This window comes from Phocoena sinus, chromosome 8, assembly GCF_008692025.1.
Source record: "Phocoena sinus isolate mPhoSin1 chromosome 8, mPhoSin1.pri, whole genome shotgun sequence".
Classification (NCBI taxonomy): Eukaryota; Metazoa; Chordata; class Mammalia; order Artiodactyla; family Phocoenidae; genus Phocoena; species Phocoena sinus.
In genome coordinates, this window is record NC_045770.1 from 64664964 (window position 1) to 64679773 (window position 14810).

General features: G+C 51.1%; 2 protein-coding genes across 7 annotated transcripts in view; one reads left to right on the plus strand and one right to left on the minus strand.

The window, feature by feature from the left end:
• SBF2 (SET binding factor 2) overlaps positions 1 to 2063 on the minus strand; it is a 465356-nt gene extending 463293 nt beyond the window's left edge. For 2 of the 4 annotated variants that reach the window (XM_032640038.1, XM_032640037.1), the window contains exon 1: positions 1848 to 2043. In XM_032640038.1, coding sequence (XP_032495929.1) covers positions 1848 to 1902 — 55 coding nt within the window. In that variant the 5' untranslated portion in view covers positions 1903 to 2043. Of the gene's footprint in view, positions 1 to 1847 lie in introns of all 4 variants that reach the window. The other 2 variants (XM_032640039.1, XM_032640040.1) reach the window with 2 other exon arrangements.
• Positions 2064 to 11586: 9523 nt separating this feature from the next.
• Positions 11587 to 13919, plus strand: ADM (adrenomedullin). 3 transcript variants are annotated; one of them, XM_032638704.1, is made up of 4 exons: positions 11587 to 11763; positions 12200 to 12318; positions 12471 to 12620; positions 12830 to 13919. In XM_032638704.1, the coding sequence occupies exons 2-4, from the start codon at positions 12221 to 12223 to the stop codon at positions 13143 to 13145; spliced, it is 564 nt and encodes a 187-aa protein (XP_032494595.1). In that variant the 5' UTR covers positions 11587 to 11763; positions 12200 to 12220; the 3' UTR covers positions 13146 to 13919. The 3 variants fall into 3 exon arrangements, with proteins under 3 accessions (XP_032494595.1, XP_032494594.1, XP_032494596.1); XM_032638703.1 differs by having other exon boundaries at positions 11594 to 11763; positions 12827 to 13919; XM_032638705.1 differs by having other exon boundaries at positions 11758 to 12318; positions 12827 to 13919.
• Positions 13920 to 14810: the final 891 nt, after the last annotated feature.

Here is a 14810-nt window from a genome sequence, read left to right on the forward strand (position 1 = left end):
TGATGATTGTACTGTGATTATGTAGGGGAATAACCTTGTTTGTAGAAAATACACACTAAAGCATTCTGGGGTGATAAGGGAGGACATCAGGTCAGCAGCTTCCTCTCAAATGGTTCAGGGAGTAAAGAGTTATTTGTACCATACTTCCAAGTTTTCTGCAAGTTTGTGATTGTTTCAAGTTTTTTTAAAAGGTGAGGGGGAAAAAAAAAAAAAGGTGAGGGGGGAAAAAAACCCCAATGTCGCTAAAAATGAAACAATGTTAAAAACAAAAAACAAACTGTGATTCTCCATATTGTTAATCTTGGTAATAAGAAAGAGACAGATTATGCAAAATTACTAGGAAATAACAAATAACATTTTGGAGCCAGAAAATACTGTAAATATAGCCCAAGCCCTTCTTTTGTTAACCTCAATCAGGTCAAGAGTGATGAAGGACTAAAGAATATAAAAGGTCCCCGCTAAAGGAAGTTATCAGGAGAGGAATAGTGAAAGGGGCAGTAGACCAATAGTGGGTAAAACAATGGTATTCTGATGCTACAAATGGCTGTAACCATCAGCAAAACACAATCTCAGCATCTCCTCTGAAAAATGAAGGGACTGTCTAGCTGAGATCTAAAATTCCTTGCAAATGTGCGACCAGAATTACCCTGAAATAGACGTGCTTCCCCAGCTCAAGTTATTACATTATGTGTAGCTATACAGTAATACAAAAGAATACAAATACAAAAATAAACGTGCATAAACCCTGAATTCTCTTCAGTTGTGGAAATCCCTCAATTAAATTAAAATGCAATGCATTTGCCAGATTGTTCCTTATGAGGAAAATTTTGTGACGAATGAAAAGAATTAAAACACACATTAAAGTGAAACAAGATCACCTTCAGAGGTCTGCTAACGGTCCTTACCTAAAAGACAGTGTTCACGACTTGGGGGGGGGGCGGAGTTGGGACGAAGTGAGAGAGTAGCATTAACAAACATACATTACCAAATGTAAAATAGCTAGCTAGTTGGAAGCTGCTGCGTAGCACAGGGAGATCAGCTCGGGGCTTTGTGACCACCTAGAGGGGTGGGATAGGGAGGGTGGGAGGGAGGCTCAAGAGGGAGGGGATATGGGGATATATGTATACGTATAGCTGACTCACTCTGTTGTACAGCAGAAACTAACACAACACTGTAAAGCAATTATACTCCAACAAAGATGTTAACAAAAAAAAAAAAATAGCGTTCAGACTCATTCTGAAATAACCGTCACATTTGTTCTGAAAGAACGAGGAGCATTTCCTAGAAATGTTTAGAAGTTTAAGGATCCTTTCCCCTTCCTCGGTACCACGCGTCCACTGGCGCGGTGACCAGACAGGCCCCCACCAGCTCAGGGGTGAGGGAGCACAGGACTCTCAGCACTTCCTTTCGGAGAGGACAGCCCCCTGCGTCACTCGCTACTCACTCAGGATGCTGGGCAGAAGTTTATCCCCGAGGAACTTAGCACAGTTGGCTCCCGCCCTACCAGCCCTGCGGTCCTGGCCCAATCCCGCCGGCACCGGGGCGCTGCCCCTGGTACCCAGCCCCCTCCAGAGCGAGGGTCGCGGCACCCAGACTCGCCCCAGCTGGGCCGCCCCGGGCCCGGAGGACGCGATCTCCTCCTCCCCCTCCCCTCGTGCCGGCCCCTCACGCCCACCGCGAGGCTCAGCGGGGCCAAGAAGGCCGGACGCCGAGCGCCGCTCAGCCGGGGCCCAGCCCGGCCCTCCCCGCCTCCAGGCCGCGACGCCCGGCCCCGAGGAGCCCACTGGACGGCAGCCGGGGGGCGGGGGCGGGGAGGCCCGGGGGCGGCGCCCGTCCCACACCCTTACCTGGCTTCTCGTGGTCGTAGCCTACTACGATGAAGTAGTCGGCCAGCCGGGCCATGGCCGCCGCCGCCGCGCCGGGGAAGCGGGTGCCCGTTGCCGCCTTCGCCGCCGCCGCCCACCCGCTCCGGGAGGGCTCAGCATTTTCCCTGCAGCAGCAGTAGCGGCAGCGGCGGCACTTCAGCCATGTTTGACAACCGAGGCGCGCTCTGCGCCTGCGCCGCGCTTAGCGTCCGCTCCTCCCCCGCCCCCACCCGCGCTGGCTGGTTGACCTGACCCCCCGGCGGAGAGCCCACCCCCACCGTCTTGGCGCCACTAGGACAGCTGGTTTGGGGAGTGGGCTGCCGGGCGTATTGCCACCACACGCCGCCACCGCAGCTGCTTGGGGTGGTTCACTTTGAGGCCTGGCTGCCCCTCCGCGGCCCACCTCCCACTCCCCTATTTTTCCTAAAGCAGGGTGTCTTTCTTTCCGCCTTCTCCACTCTTTCTTTCTGGGTCTGGGAAGAAGAGACAGGGATGGCTGAGGGGTCCCCTGGAAAGTTTGCTGCTTCCCCTCCCCCCGCCCCCTCCCCCTCCCAAGACGAGATTCTCCCGCCCTCGACTGGAAGCATGGAATTTGCACCGCCAGGGCTTTTGCTGCACGTTTCCTGTTTATGTTGTGCAGATGGGAATTTTAGGAACATGCCACCGAGTAGGCGGAGGAGGAAGAGGGTTTTGCTCAATCCTCAGAGGCGCCTAGTGCTTTAGTGCTGGGTGGGCTGGGGGCGGTTGGCCTGGGCTTCCCCCAGAGCGCCTGGGGAGGCTGGATTCCTCCGAAGAACGCGGCATCCCCGGGATCCTCCTGAACTGCCCGGAACAACAGAATCCGAGGGAGTAGGCTTGTCTCTCCCAAGGGAGCCCTTCTCGCCTAGGGTTTCGCCCCTTGCAGCGATCCCAGGGCTCTTGCAGCAGGAGCAGGAACTTCCGACTTCCCTGTTCAAACAATGCAATTAAAATGAATTAGTGGATTTCATCATCCAATCTAGGAATTATCTAGATCGCTTTCTTTTTACTGCAGCTCTTATTGATCGTTCCGAATTTGGCAAGTGAGGCATCCATCCAGATGAGCTTGCTTTGTCCTCTGTTAGTATCTCCTGAAGTTTTAGTAGCAGGATATGTTACAAGTGGTAGACTGAAGTTGTGGGAATCTCCATGATTTGCAAATATGATTATCTTCCTGGTTGCTTGTCACTACTCATTATTAATTGATGATTTAACCCTTCATTTACATATAAGAGCCCTTAGCAAAGTGTCTTAAGCGCTTAACGAGTATGTTTAATGAGTGAATGCATACAATTTCCCCCAACTACCAGCAGGAAGCTGCTCGGACTCTGAACTGTGAGTTCAGAGATTTGGTGTCTCAGCTACTGGAAGTTTACTCTCATTGATCATTTCCTCTTTCTGTGTGGTGCTTTTTTCACCCAGAGATTGAGAGGGTTGGGCTGCTCTAGAACTGAAACTCCCAGGAAGGAATACTGTAACTCAAGGAGTTCATTTGCAAATTGCACAGGGTCAAACTGAATCAGCCTAGTTGCAGAGGTGGAGGGAAGATAACAGATTGATCTTGAAAACAATTAAACCTAAAATGCTTCAGTTACACCTCAAGTAAGAATCCTCTCTATAAATTCCCTGAAAGCTCATCATCCAACTTGATCACTTTTAGTAAAAGCCTAATTTAACTTCCTTGGGAGCTAGCCCATTCCACTGTTTAACAACCCTATTGTTAGAGAGTTCTTCCTTGTTGTCAGAGTTTTCCTGTAACTTCCCCCAGTTTTGCTCCATGGAAATACCCAGAAAAAATAAAATCTATCTTTGTATGATAGCCTTTCTGATTTTTAAGGCAGCTATCATGTTCCTTCCCCATTTCACTTTTTTTAAGGTGAAATGTACACATCATAAAATGAACCATTTTAAAGTGTACAATTCAGTGGTATTTAGTACATTCACAATGTTGTGCAACTACCCCATCTATCTTGTTCCGAAATATTTTCATCACCCAAAAGAAAAGCCCACACCCGTAAAGCAGTCACTCCCATTTTCCCCTCCCCCAGCCTCTGACAACTACAAATTTGCTTTCTGTCTCTATGGATTTACCTAGTATGGATATTTGATATAAATACAATCATACAATATGTGACCTTTTGTGTCTGGGTTCTTTCATTTAGTATAATGTTTTCGAGGTTCATCCATGTTGTAGCATGTATCAGTACTTCATTCATTTTCATTGCTGAATAATATTCCATTGTATGTATTATACCATATGAAGTCAAATTTATCTATTTTTTCTTTTGTTTCCTGTGCTTTGGTGTCATATTGCCTGGCTTCCATTGCAATCCATTGCCAAATCCAAGATCACTTCTTGGAAGGGAAGATTTACTCCTATGTTTTCCTCTAAGAGTTTCATAGTTTACTCTTGTTTTAGGCCATTGACCCATTTTGAGTTGATTTTTATATATGACATGACGTAGGATGTCACATTTTACTTTTTTTTTTTTTTTTTTTTTTTTTTTTTTTTTTTTTATGGTACGCGGGCCTCTCACTGTTGTGGCCTCTCCCGTTGCAGAGCACAGGCTCCGGACGCGCAGGCTCAGCGGCCATGGCTCACGGGCCCAGCCGCTCCGCGGCATGTGGGATCTTCCCAGACCGGGTCACGAACCCGTTTCCCCTGCATCGGCAGGCAGCCTCTCAACCACTGTGCCACCAAGGAAGCCCCCACATTTTACTTTTAAAATGTGCTTTTATTTCATTCACAAGTGTTGGTTTAATTTCTTTTTTTTTTAAATCAAAGATTAGCTGTTTTCAAGCCTCGAGTCAAGTGCTGTTTGCGTTTAGACATGTTTCACCTGTTAGGTCATAGGTAGGCTGCCAGACCATTTGCAAATGGGTGTTTTGTAGCATAGGGATTTTGACATACCCCAGGTATATGTATATAAAGGCATCATGTATTTGAATACACATGTGAACATATTTAGCACACACTGGAACTGTGCTTTGCTTCTCAGCCAACAGCTGCCAGTCTGCTGAAACTGATAAGCCCCGACAAGGCAGCCTGATTACTGAGGTTGGCTGAAGGCCAGACCATCCCCTGAGATAACCACCATCACCTCTCACCAAAGAGTGAGGGGTAAAGCAAACTCAGATTTGTTTTACTGAAGGGTGGCAGGGAGGGAGGAAGACTATGCAACACCATGATGGTGTGTACATAGCAGATGCCTTTCCTTTATGCTTTAGAAGTCAAAAAGGAGCTGATTATTAGTCAGCAAGAATTATCAACCTGCTGCTCCTACATTTGGCTGTCGTGGAGTAAGTGGTTGATCTGTACAGTCATTTCAAGTGCTTCCTGTGGTTAGCCACTACAGTTCAAAGAGGCAATATGAGAGTTCGACTTGACCAAACATCTGCAGGCAGGGCTGGGGCCTCTTCAAACGATCTCTACCAACAAGTAACAAAGGAGACTAAGCAGTTGTGGTAGAAAATTCCCTGATCCATTGCCACATCTCCATCCACTCGGTTGCCCAAGTAAGAAACTGAATGATTGCTACCCTTGACACCTGCCTCTCTCTCAGCCCCACATTCCTCACTCAGTCCTATTGATCCTACTTCCCAAATATGTAAGCTTCTCTCCCCCCCTCACTGCCACCCCACTAGTCTGAGCCACTATCACCTTCCACCTTGACTATTGCAAGAGCTTCCTAACTGGTTTCCCTGCTTCAATGGTGATCCCAGACTTTCCCTGTAGGTAAAACTTCAGGACAGTAAGTGGATTATGAACCCTGTCTTCAAAGTAAATCTGTATAGGAAACACACTGTTTCTACCTTGGATGTCTGTTTAGGGTGCAGGAAGGAGGCTTCAGAGATGGCTAATAGAAATTGTCCTACAGATGCTTTCACATGTGTGATTATATGAATAATTGAATCCTGACACTCACGTAAACTATCCCTGACATTAGCAGTATAGATAGGTGCTGTGAGAGGTTGCAGACTGTTTTTACTTAGATTGCATGTCTATCTGGTGAGTGGGACTGGCTATGTTATGTGCAGAGGCCAAAGCGAAATGAAAATAAAGGATCCTCTCTGTTCAAAAATTATTAAGAATTTCAAAACAGCAACAAGAAGAGCATTAAACAAAGGTTGGGGTCCTGTGTGACCGAACAGGGCGCACGTCCATGAAGCCAGCTCTGTTGGTGAAGTTTAGAGTGGAGTGTGTGTGTGTGTGTGTGTGTGTGTGTGTGTGTGTGTGTGTGTGGTGGATTAATTGAGATTATGGTGGGACTAGGCCCTCTCCAATCTCTCCAGGGCAGCGGTCCCCAACGCTTTTGGCACCAAGGACCGGCTTTGTGGAAGAGAATTTTTCCACGGACAAGGGTGGGGGGATGGTTTTGGGATGAGTCAAGCGCATTACATGTATTGTGCACTTTATTTCTAGTATTATTATTATACTGTAATATATAATGAAATAATTATACAACTCAAGATAATGCTGACAGGAGGTGGAGCTCAGGCAGTAAAGCAAGAGATGGGGAGTGGCTGTAAATACAGATGAAGGTTCTGTCGCTTGCGTGCTGCTCACCTCCTGCTGTGTGGCCCGGTTCCTAACAGGCCACGGACAGGTACTGGTCCGTGGCCCGGGGGTTGGGGACCGCTGCTCCAGGGCACCACCACTGCACTGCTCCCCTTCTTGCTCCTCCCTAATCCAGTCATCACATTCAATGGCCACAATGATCTTTTAAATAAATGTGTATCAGATCATGTCTCTCCAGTCTTCAAACCTGTCAAGCTTCCCAAATCGCTATGAATAAAGTGCAAAATCTTCATCATATCTCAAAGGGTCCTATTTTCTCTAACCTTGATGACCTCCTTAATCTCGTTTCATGCTTCTCTTCTCCCTCACTCAATACATTTCAACCACACTGGCCTCCTTTTTTCTTCCCTAGTGTTCCAAGCTCTTTCTCATCTCTAAGCATTTGTCTGTGCTCTTCCTTATATTTGGAACATTAGGTCCCCCTAATCTTGCTTTTCCTTCAGAACACTTACCACAGTTGGTAATCATGTATTTATTCCTATGAGGATTTGTTTATATTTGGCTACCCTACCATGCTGTAAGCTCACTGAGGGCAAGAATGATGCTTACATTGTTGATTATTGTATGCTCAGCATTTAACACAGAATTAGGCATATAATACATGCTTGGTAAATGTTTGTTGAAGGAATGAATGAACATTCAACTCATGTAGGCCCATACATTAGAATTGCCTCATTCCTACAGTTCTAATCTGATAATACAGTATCCCCACCTGGAGGCAGGTAGCATGATGGTTGCTCTCGTTAACACCATTCTCATTGGCTAGGGATAATCCTAAATGATCGAATCATCTCTTTTTTTTTTTTTTTCCGGTACGCGGGCCTCTCACTGTTGTGGCCTCTCCCGTTGCGGAGCACAGGCTCCAGACGCGCAGGCTCAGCGGCCATGGCTCACGGGCCCACCCGCTCCGCGGCATGTAAGATCCTCCCGGCCCAGAGCATGAACCCGTGTCCCTTGCATCCGCAGGCAGACTCAACCACTGCGCCACCAGGGAAGCCCCGAATCATCTCTTTTATATTCCATTTATTAATGCCATTCATTGTGCCATCAGTAGTAAATTTCTCTTGAAGTCATTTCACCTCATTCTGTTATAGCTGTTAGTATAAGAAGCTTCTATATGTTAACCATCTTCTCTGTGTTCTCTTTCATCTGTCCTATAGCAACTTATAGTCCCTAAGCTTCAGGGAGGTTTGTCTTCTTTATCACATTCAAGGATTGATTATTTCTGTCCATATGTTTTGTGCAAGAGCACAGAAGTGAGGCAGCAAAAGCTTGACTTTTCTTTGTGCTGATGCTCTGGAAAATTCTATGCCCTAGAAGGAGAAAGGTTAACTGCCCTCCCTGCCTCTACCACTCCAAGACAGAAATTAATGCTATAGAAACAGTGATTTTTACTCTGTGCCAGCATTCTTTACTTGGTCAATCTCCTGAAATCGTATGCTTATTTTATACTTAAATTGGTTTATGTACATGTGCATTTTTCTGGAAAGGATCTATATCTTATTAGTTTAGAGAAGTCAGAGATTCCAGAAAAAAAAAAAAAAAAAAAGTGCCCTGAGCTTTGTATCCTGCTTTACTTTTTCCTGTGACTAAATCTGAGTAGCTGATTGGCTCCTTTCTCTAAGCCACTTGGTGTTATGACTCCCGGATGCTTCTTGAAACTTGTTTTCAAATGGACTTGGTAAACAAGCCCTCAGCTTAGCCGAGGCATTTTGAGCTATATGAACAATAAATGCATTGTAAAATTTCCTGTTTGAAAAAAGAGGCATCAGAGATAATTATGCAATGCACTTAGCTATTCAAGTTTAGTTATTCTTTTTAATATTATTTATTGTTTCTCATTTCTTTTCTTCATGACCTGAGTGTGGTCACACTGGCTTTAGGGATTGTGTCCACAGTGTTAACTGAGAAACCACCACCAAAACTTTTTCAAAACTCCTTACATTACTAAGAATAAGGCTTGGATTTAGGGCCTAAAAATAATTCAGTTGGAATGTGAAGAAGTTGAGACACCATTATACAACAAGGCTTCAGCGTATTTGTATGTCTGTATATATGATGTCAGAATACACACAATTATTACAGCGCTTTGGGGGGTTATTTTTTGAAAATTCTTGGGCACAAAAGAAGTGGATCTTCATCAACCAAAATTTCTTTTCTTCTGCTTCTTTCACTTGTCTTGCCAGTGAGATTTTAAAGATGTTTCTTCCTTCACTTCCTTCCTTCCTTCCTTGTACTCTGTGTGAATCTACAATCGCTGCAACTCGAATGGATGAAACTCCACGTTTACAAATCGCCAGGAGTCCTTAAGTTGTTTCCTTCTATGTCTGACGTTTAACCGTGAATGCATTCTAGTGATGTTTCCCCCTTTGTCAAAGTAAACGAACCCCAGGTTCCAAGGGAAAAAATAGATGCCAACATTTGGAAAACTTTATATCTTTTTTTCGACTTATACTCCACGACACTTTGGGGAACCTTCCGGCCCTTGTCGCCGACCCAAGCAAACACACACACACACACACACACACACACACACACACACACACACACACGCTTTCAAAGATACGGGTGCTCTAGCAAAACCCTGAGCTGCCAACACAGGGCTTAAAGAATTGACGGAGTTTTCAAGCGTCAGACCTCTACGTGCCAGAGCTATAAGGCACACCTGGGCTGATATCATTGTGCCAAGGCTCTCAGGTGGGAATTCCCGGCACCGCCGCTATGCTGCTGGCGTAGGCACTGGAGCCCGGCGGAGTCTCCACTTCTGGGTTGGGTTTGCTTTTGGAAGCCTCCAGCAGCTCAAAGCGAAGTCTGCACCAAGAGCTCCGTCCCCGGTCCCTTCCCCCATCCCCTCCACCCTCCCTTTCTCCTGGAACCAGGGCTCTCCTAAAGGCCACAGCCGGGAGGCCACGAGGTACAGCTGAAGAGTCCTCTGCGGACCAAACCCCCCAGGGCTGGTGGGAACTGGAAGGAACGAGTCCAGACCACGGGACCTTCCCTGGCTGTGGGCCGGCGCCCAGCTGTCCTTGACCTCCCCGGCAGCCAGAGGCGCGAGCCGGGGAAATGAAAGTAAAAACCTGTCTTGGCGCGGACCCAGCTGGAAGCTGGCGACGAGTAGGTCGCATCCTCAGACGAGACTGACAGACAGCCGGTCCTGGACAGGGTCGCTGCGAAGAGCGTGACTCGTAGGGGACGAACTGAAAGGAAGCATTGAGAAATGGGAGACGAGCGAGCAAAACAGAATAGTTAGGCTCCTGGGAGGCTCCTGGAAACAGAGCAGGCACTCAGTAATACCTGCTGTCTGCGGTGCGGGCAGACTAGCCGCCAGATCCGGTCTACTGCGGCAACTGCCCTGAAGCCAGACAGGCGGCCCGAACCCAGCCAGTGCGCTGCGCTGCACTCCTCCGACCCTCGGCGTTCCCAGCCCAACCCCGAGCCCGAGCCAGGAATCTGTCCCCCACCCTCAGCTGGAACTCAGGTCCGCTCAGGTGACTCCCTCGGAGAAGAGTCCTCAGAATAAATAACTTCGGCGCGGCCATTCCTTCCCAGGTGCAATGTCCACCGGTCAGTCCTGGGAGTGAAAAGGCGGCTGAGCCAGCAGTGCGCGGCCCAGGGCAGGCAAGGTCCTGTGCACTGGGTCTCAGAACCAGTGTGGCAGAGCAGGTAGGAAGCTTAGAGATCCGCTGGGGGCAAGTTATAAATGGGGAAACCAGAGGGTGGGGTGTGTAACCTGCCCAGGTTCACAAAGAGAATTGCCGTAGGGTGAGAGTAGAAGCTGCACCACAGAGTTCCAGTGGTCCCGTGCGCCCTCCGCCTCTCAGTCTAGGCCCTCAGCTTCAGGACCTGCATCCAGGGAAGTGGGTGATAGGATACCAGAGGCCCTCCTGCAAGAAGTAGGGAGCCCCGCGGGGCTAAGTTCCCTCCCTAGTTTGGCCTCCCGAAGTTAGGTAAGAAAGTGAAGTCAAGAAGCAGTGATGGAAGAGCATAAACGGTGACAAACGTGCTTGGGGGTGATTCATCATGAAAAGGCATAAATCCTTGGGCGGGGGCTAGGACTCTCCTCTCTCCCTTGACAAGATGATGGTACTAGCCTAGAAAAATCCACGCGGCGCCCCAGTCCAGTCGGCCGTGCATGCTTGCGGGGCCGAGCTAGGACACTACTGTTTACCACCTTTGGTGTGACTTTGGGCAAATGCTTACCCCTCTGAACTTTAGTTTTCTCATTTCACCAGGTAGAAAGTTGATGTTACCTTCCTTGTCTAACTCACGGGTAGGTGCGAAGATCAAAGGAGATCAGGATGTGGCCATGCTTTGTAAAGGGATTAACATACGTGAAGCATTAGTGTGCTCCCTGGCAGTATCCTCACGTTTACAAGGGGCGAATGAAGGCTCCGAGGGCAGCCAGGCAAACTCTCAGGTTGTAACCTTATAAGGCATAATTGGATTAAAAGGGGAAAAAATGAAACTGTATTCTTCCTCCTAATTTTGGTTATTCCTTTATTTCCAAATAGGCATGCAAATTCTGAAACTTCAGGTAAGTCCCCCCTTCTAAATCCCAATTCTCACATCAGCCTTTCCGAGCCTTGCCCCTATTGCGAAATCTTACTAGCCCATCCTCAGAACCCCGGAGTCTCGGCTAGCCCCCCTTCTCTCCGCTGTGCTCTGTGCTCTGCCCCTGAGGCTCCGCTGAAGTCTGGGGTCGCGGCCAGGTCAGGCGCCGAGCCGGCACGGGGCGCGGTCCACTCGAGGCCACAGCTCCAGAGGTCTGGAGTTCGGGTCATCCGCGTGATACCCCGCGCTGGCTCTTGCAGTTGTGTGCCAGAAGACGTTACACTCTGGGCTGCATAAGTCCTAGGTAAGGACCCCCAAGAGGTTGTATCGGCTCTGCTTCGTCCCGGCTTAAGGTCTGAACTCTGTGCCCAGTGAGTCAGGGCTGAGGCAGTTCCTGCACCAATCTCCTGGAGCTCATCTCTGAGCCCTCTAGGCATGAGGGATCCCCCCACCTCACCTCCAAACCCCACACCCGCAGGCAAGCAATGCGCGCTCCCGATTGCAGAGCGCGCGCCCAAGGGAGGAAAGGGAGGGCGCGAGGGCAGCCTAGGCCCCGCCCCCTGCGCTCTTATAAAGCGGAGGAACGAGAGCCGGCCACTCAGTGTTTTCTTGGTGACATTAGGCGGAACGGGTCGAACCTTGCCATCTCTGGTTTCTCACCGCAGCTTGGACGTCTGGGTTTTGCCACTGCCAGAGCGACGTCTCAGACTTAATCCTCCAAAGATCTCGGCAGATCACCCCCTCAAGCAGGTAAGCACCGCGGGCCGAGCGGGTTAAAGGTGGGGAGGCTTGCCCAGGCCGGAGACTAGGAGCGCTGGGTGAGGGGTACAATCCACTTTGGAGGGTCCTCTGCCGGGTGCGTCCCACATCCCGGGCCCAGCTCGTGGACACAGCTGGAACTCCAGAGACCCAGTCCCCTCTGCTCCGTCAGCCAATCCGAGAAATGGAGCGGGGAACCTCTGGGAGCCTGGCGCGGGTCAGTGGCCTCCCCTGCGGGGCCTGTCACCCCCCTAACGGGTGCAAATGCCGCTGGCGCCTCTCTGCGCCCCGGGGAGATAAGCGTCTGAGTCCGGCAGAGCGCGGGTTGAGCTTGCCCACTCCGGGGCCCCCCGCCCGCCTCCGTGCCCCGCCCGGCGGTGCGGCAGACCCGGGTGCTCACGCTCGGCTCCTCTTTCTCCTTCCCCAGGGTCTACGCATCGACGCTGGGATGAAGCTGGTTCCCGTCGCCCTCATGTATCTGGGCTCGCTCGCCTTCCTAGGCGCGGACACCGCACGGCTCGACGTGGCGGCAGAGTTCCGAAAGAAGTGAGTCGCAGGCAGCGCCTGCCCCAGTTCTGGTACCTGCAAGACAAGGGAAACTAACCATTGGTCCCCGAGGGGTTAAAAGTGAACAGGAGCAGGGATGGGCCAAGACCTCGCCTGGACGATTGCGAATCGAGTCTATTTGTGTTGTTTAGATGGAATAAGTGGGCTCTAAGTCGTGGAAAAAGAGAACTTCGCGAGTCCAGCAGCTACCCCACCGGGCTCGCCGATGTGAAGGCAGGGCCTGCCCAGACTCTCGTCCGGCCGCAGGATGTGAAGGGCGCCTCTCGCAGCCCCCAGGCAAGGTAACTATGCGGGGCGCCGTCGCGGGGTGGGCAAGGGGAGCTCTCCTCCGTTGCCCTGGCCCTGGGGATCATCGGGGCTGTATGGCAGTTCAGATGGAGGTAGCAGTTAGCAGCTCCCTCTGGTCTTAGAATGGCTCCGTTCCCGCTGGCTGGGGCCAAAGACCTGCTTGATGGGGGTCTCATGTGGCCTTCCTTCCCTTCACCAGCAGTCCGGACGCCGCCCGCATCCGAGTCAAGCGCTACCGCCAGAGTATGAACAACTTCCAGAGCCTGCGGAGCTTTGGCTGTCGCTTCGGGACGTGCACGGTGCAGAAACTGGCGCACCAGATCTACCAGTTCACGGACAAGGACAAGGACGGCGTCGCCCCCAGAAGCAAGATCAGCCCCCAGGGCTACGGCCGCCGGCGCCGACGCTCCCTCCCCGAGGCCGGCCTGGGACGGACTCTGTCTTCCCAGGAGCCACGGGCGCGCGGGGCCCCGGCCTCCCGGGCTCATCAAGTGTTCGCCACCCTCCTTAGGATTTAGGCGCCTGTGGCAGCAGCGAACAGTCGCACATGCATCCCACCGGCGCCTCCCGGGACGGAGGACTTCCCCTAGCCGAGCCTCTCAGCCTATGGGACCCGGGCTGAGACAGCCCTGAGAGACCGAGAGTCCGGGAAGTACCGTCCGGCGGCGAGCCCTGGCTTTGCAGGACCCCGTCCACCTCGGAGGCAGTGTTCTCTTCACCCTAATTCGGCCCGGGTGCCCCGGGTGGGGAGGGGGGTGCAGAGGAATCCAAGGGAGTGTCCTCTGCCTGGCTCACGGAGAGGAGAAACTGCGAAATAAATGCTGAGACCCCCAGGGGCAAGGGTCTGAGCCACTGCCGTGCCCGCCCACAAACTGATTTTTGACGGGGTGTCACCCCACCGGGGCGCAAGCCTCACTATTACTTGAACTTTCCAAAACCTAGAGAGGAAAAGTGCAATGTGTGTTGTATATACAGAGGTAATTATCAATATTTAAGTTTGTTGTGTCAAGATTTTTTTTTGTAACTTCAAATATAGAGATATTTTTGTACGTTATATATTGTATTAAGGGCATTTTAAAGCAATTATATTGTTCCCCTCCCCTCTATTTTAATACGTGAATGTCTCAGAGAGGTGTAACGTTGTGTGCTGCGTGGAATGTGAGCGTGTGTGCGTGAAAGAGAGACTGGTTGCCTCTTGTGGAAGAAGAAAACACCATGTCTGTATAATCTATTTACATAAAATGGGTGATATGCGAAGTAGCAAAGCAATAAACTGTCTCAACGCTGATTCATTCTCGGGTCACGAGTCTTGGGAGGGAGGGTGTCCCCAGTCTTGGTCCGCTCGGGAGCCCTGGGGTCTGGGAGCCTTGGGGTCCAGCCGCCTGGCGTGGGAAGGTAGGACGGCTGCGCTGGCGCGTGCTAGCTGCTCTCCGCGCTGGCTGAGCTATCGGAGTAACGCTCTCTGGTGGGACGTGCGGAGAGCGTGTCTTGCGTGCGGGTTCGGGCTTCGAGGAGATGCTCCAGGTCACAGCCTCGTGTGGCGGCCGGGCCGGTTGGGGTAGGGTGAACCCTTAGTGGGGAGGCGAGCCTGGACTCTCCCGATTACGCAACAGAGTCCCAGATTTTATGGAGTTGCTCACGGAACCCTGCGCAATAAGTGCACCTCGGAGAGTTGGGGTGGTCTCCGAGGTCTTCCAGCTGAGGAGTGTCCCCCTGCTGCAGCGGGGCTAAAGTTAGAAGCGACTCCAGCAAAAAGTGCGAGCTCCTCCGGGAAATCCGCAGCCGGGCCAGTGACCCCAGTCCTCTCCCGGCCCAGTGCCCCAGAGAGTGTGCTGGCTCATAAGCGATACTGCAGCGCCCCCAGCCGGCCGCCTCCGACGCGCCAGAGAGCCTTCAGGCAGTACGTGCGGTTTAATAAGTCCTCCTACGTGGGAGTCAGCACACAGCCTTAATGAAAGAGGAAAGAAAAAAACAGTTTGCAGATGCCAACCAGGGCCGGCCCCCCCTAGACCTGCACGGCGGCTCCCTGTTCTGGGACCGTGACTCAGCGCCCACACGGGGCGCAGCGTGCAGCTGCTGACGGGAGGCGGGCTGGATGGACGTGCCGCCGGAACCGTGCGCCTGCGACGGCCTGAGACCTTCATTGTTCCGCCTCCCCTTGTCGCTCTCCTCTTCCTTCCTCC

What these genes read in the sequence shown, in the direction of transcription:
- ADM (XM_032638705.1), top strand. Translation starts at nt 11,957, where the DNA reads ATGGAGCGGGGAACCTCTGGGAGCCTGGCGCGGGTCAGTGGCCTCCCC. An exon ending in GCGGCAGAGTTCCGAAAGAA is followed by an intron (nt 12,319 to 12,470) that starts GTGAGTCGCAGG and finishes TGTGTTGTTTAG; the next exon opens with ATGGAATAAGTGGGCTCTAA. An exon ending in TCTCGCAGCCCCCAGGCAAG is followed by an intron (nt 12,621 to 12,826) that starts GTAACTATGCGG and finishes TCCCTTCACCAG; the next exon opens with CAGTCCGGACGCCGCCCGCA.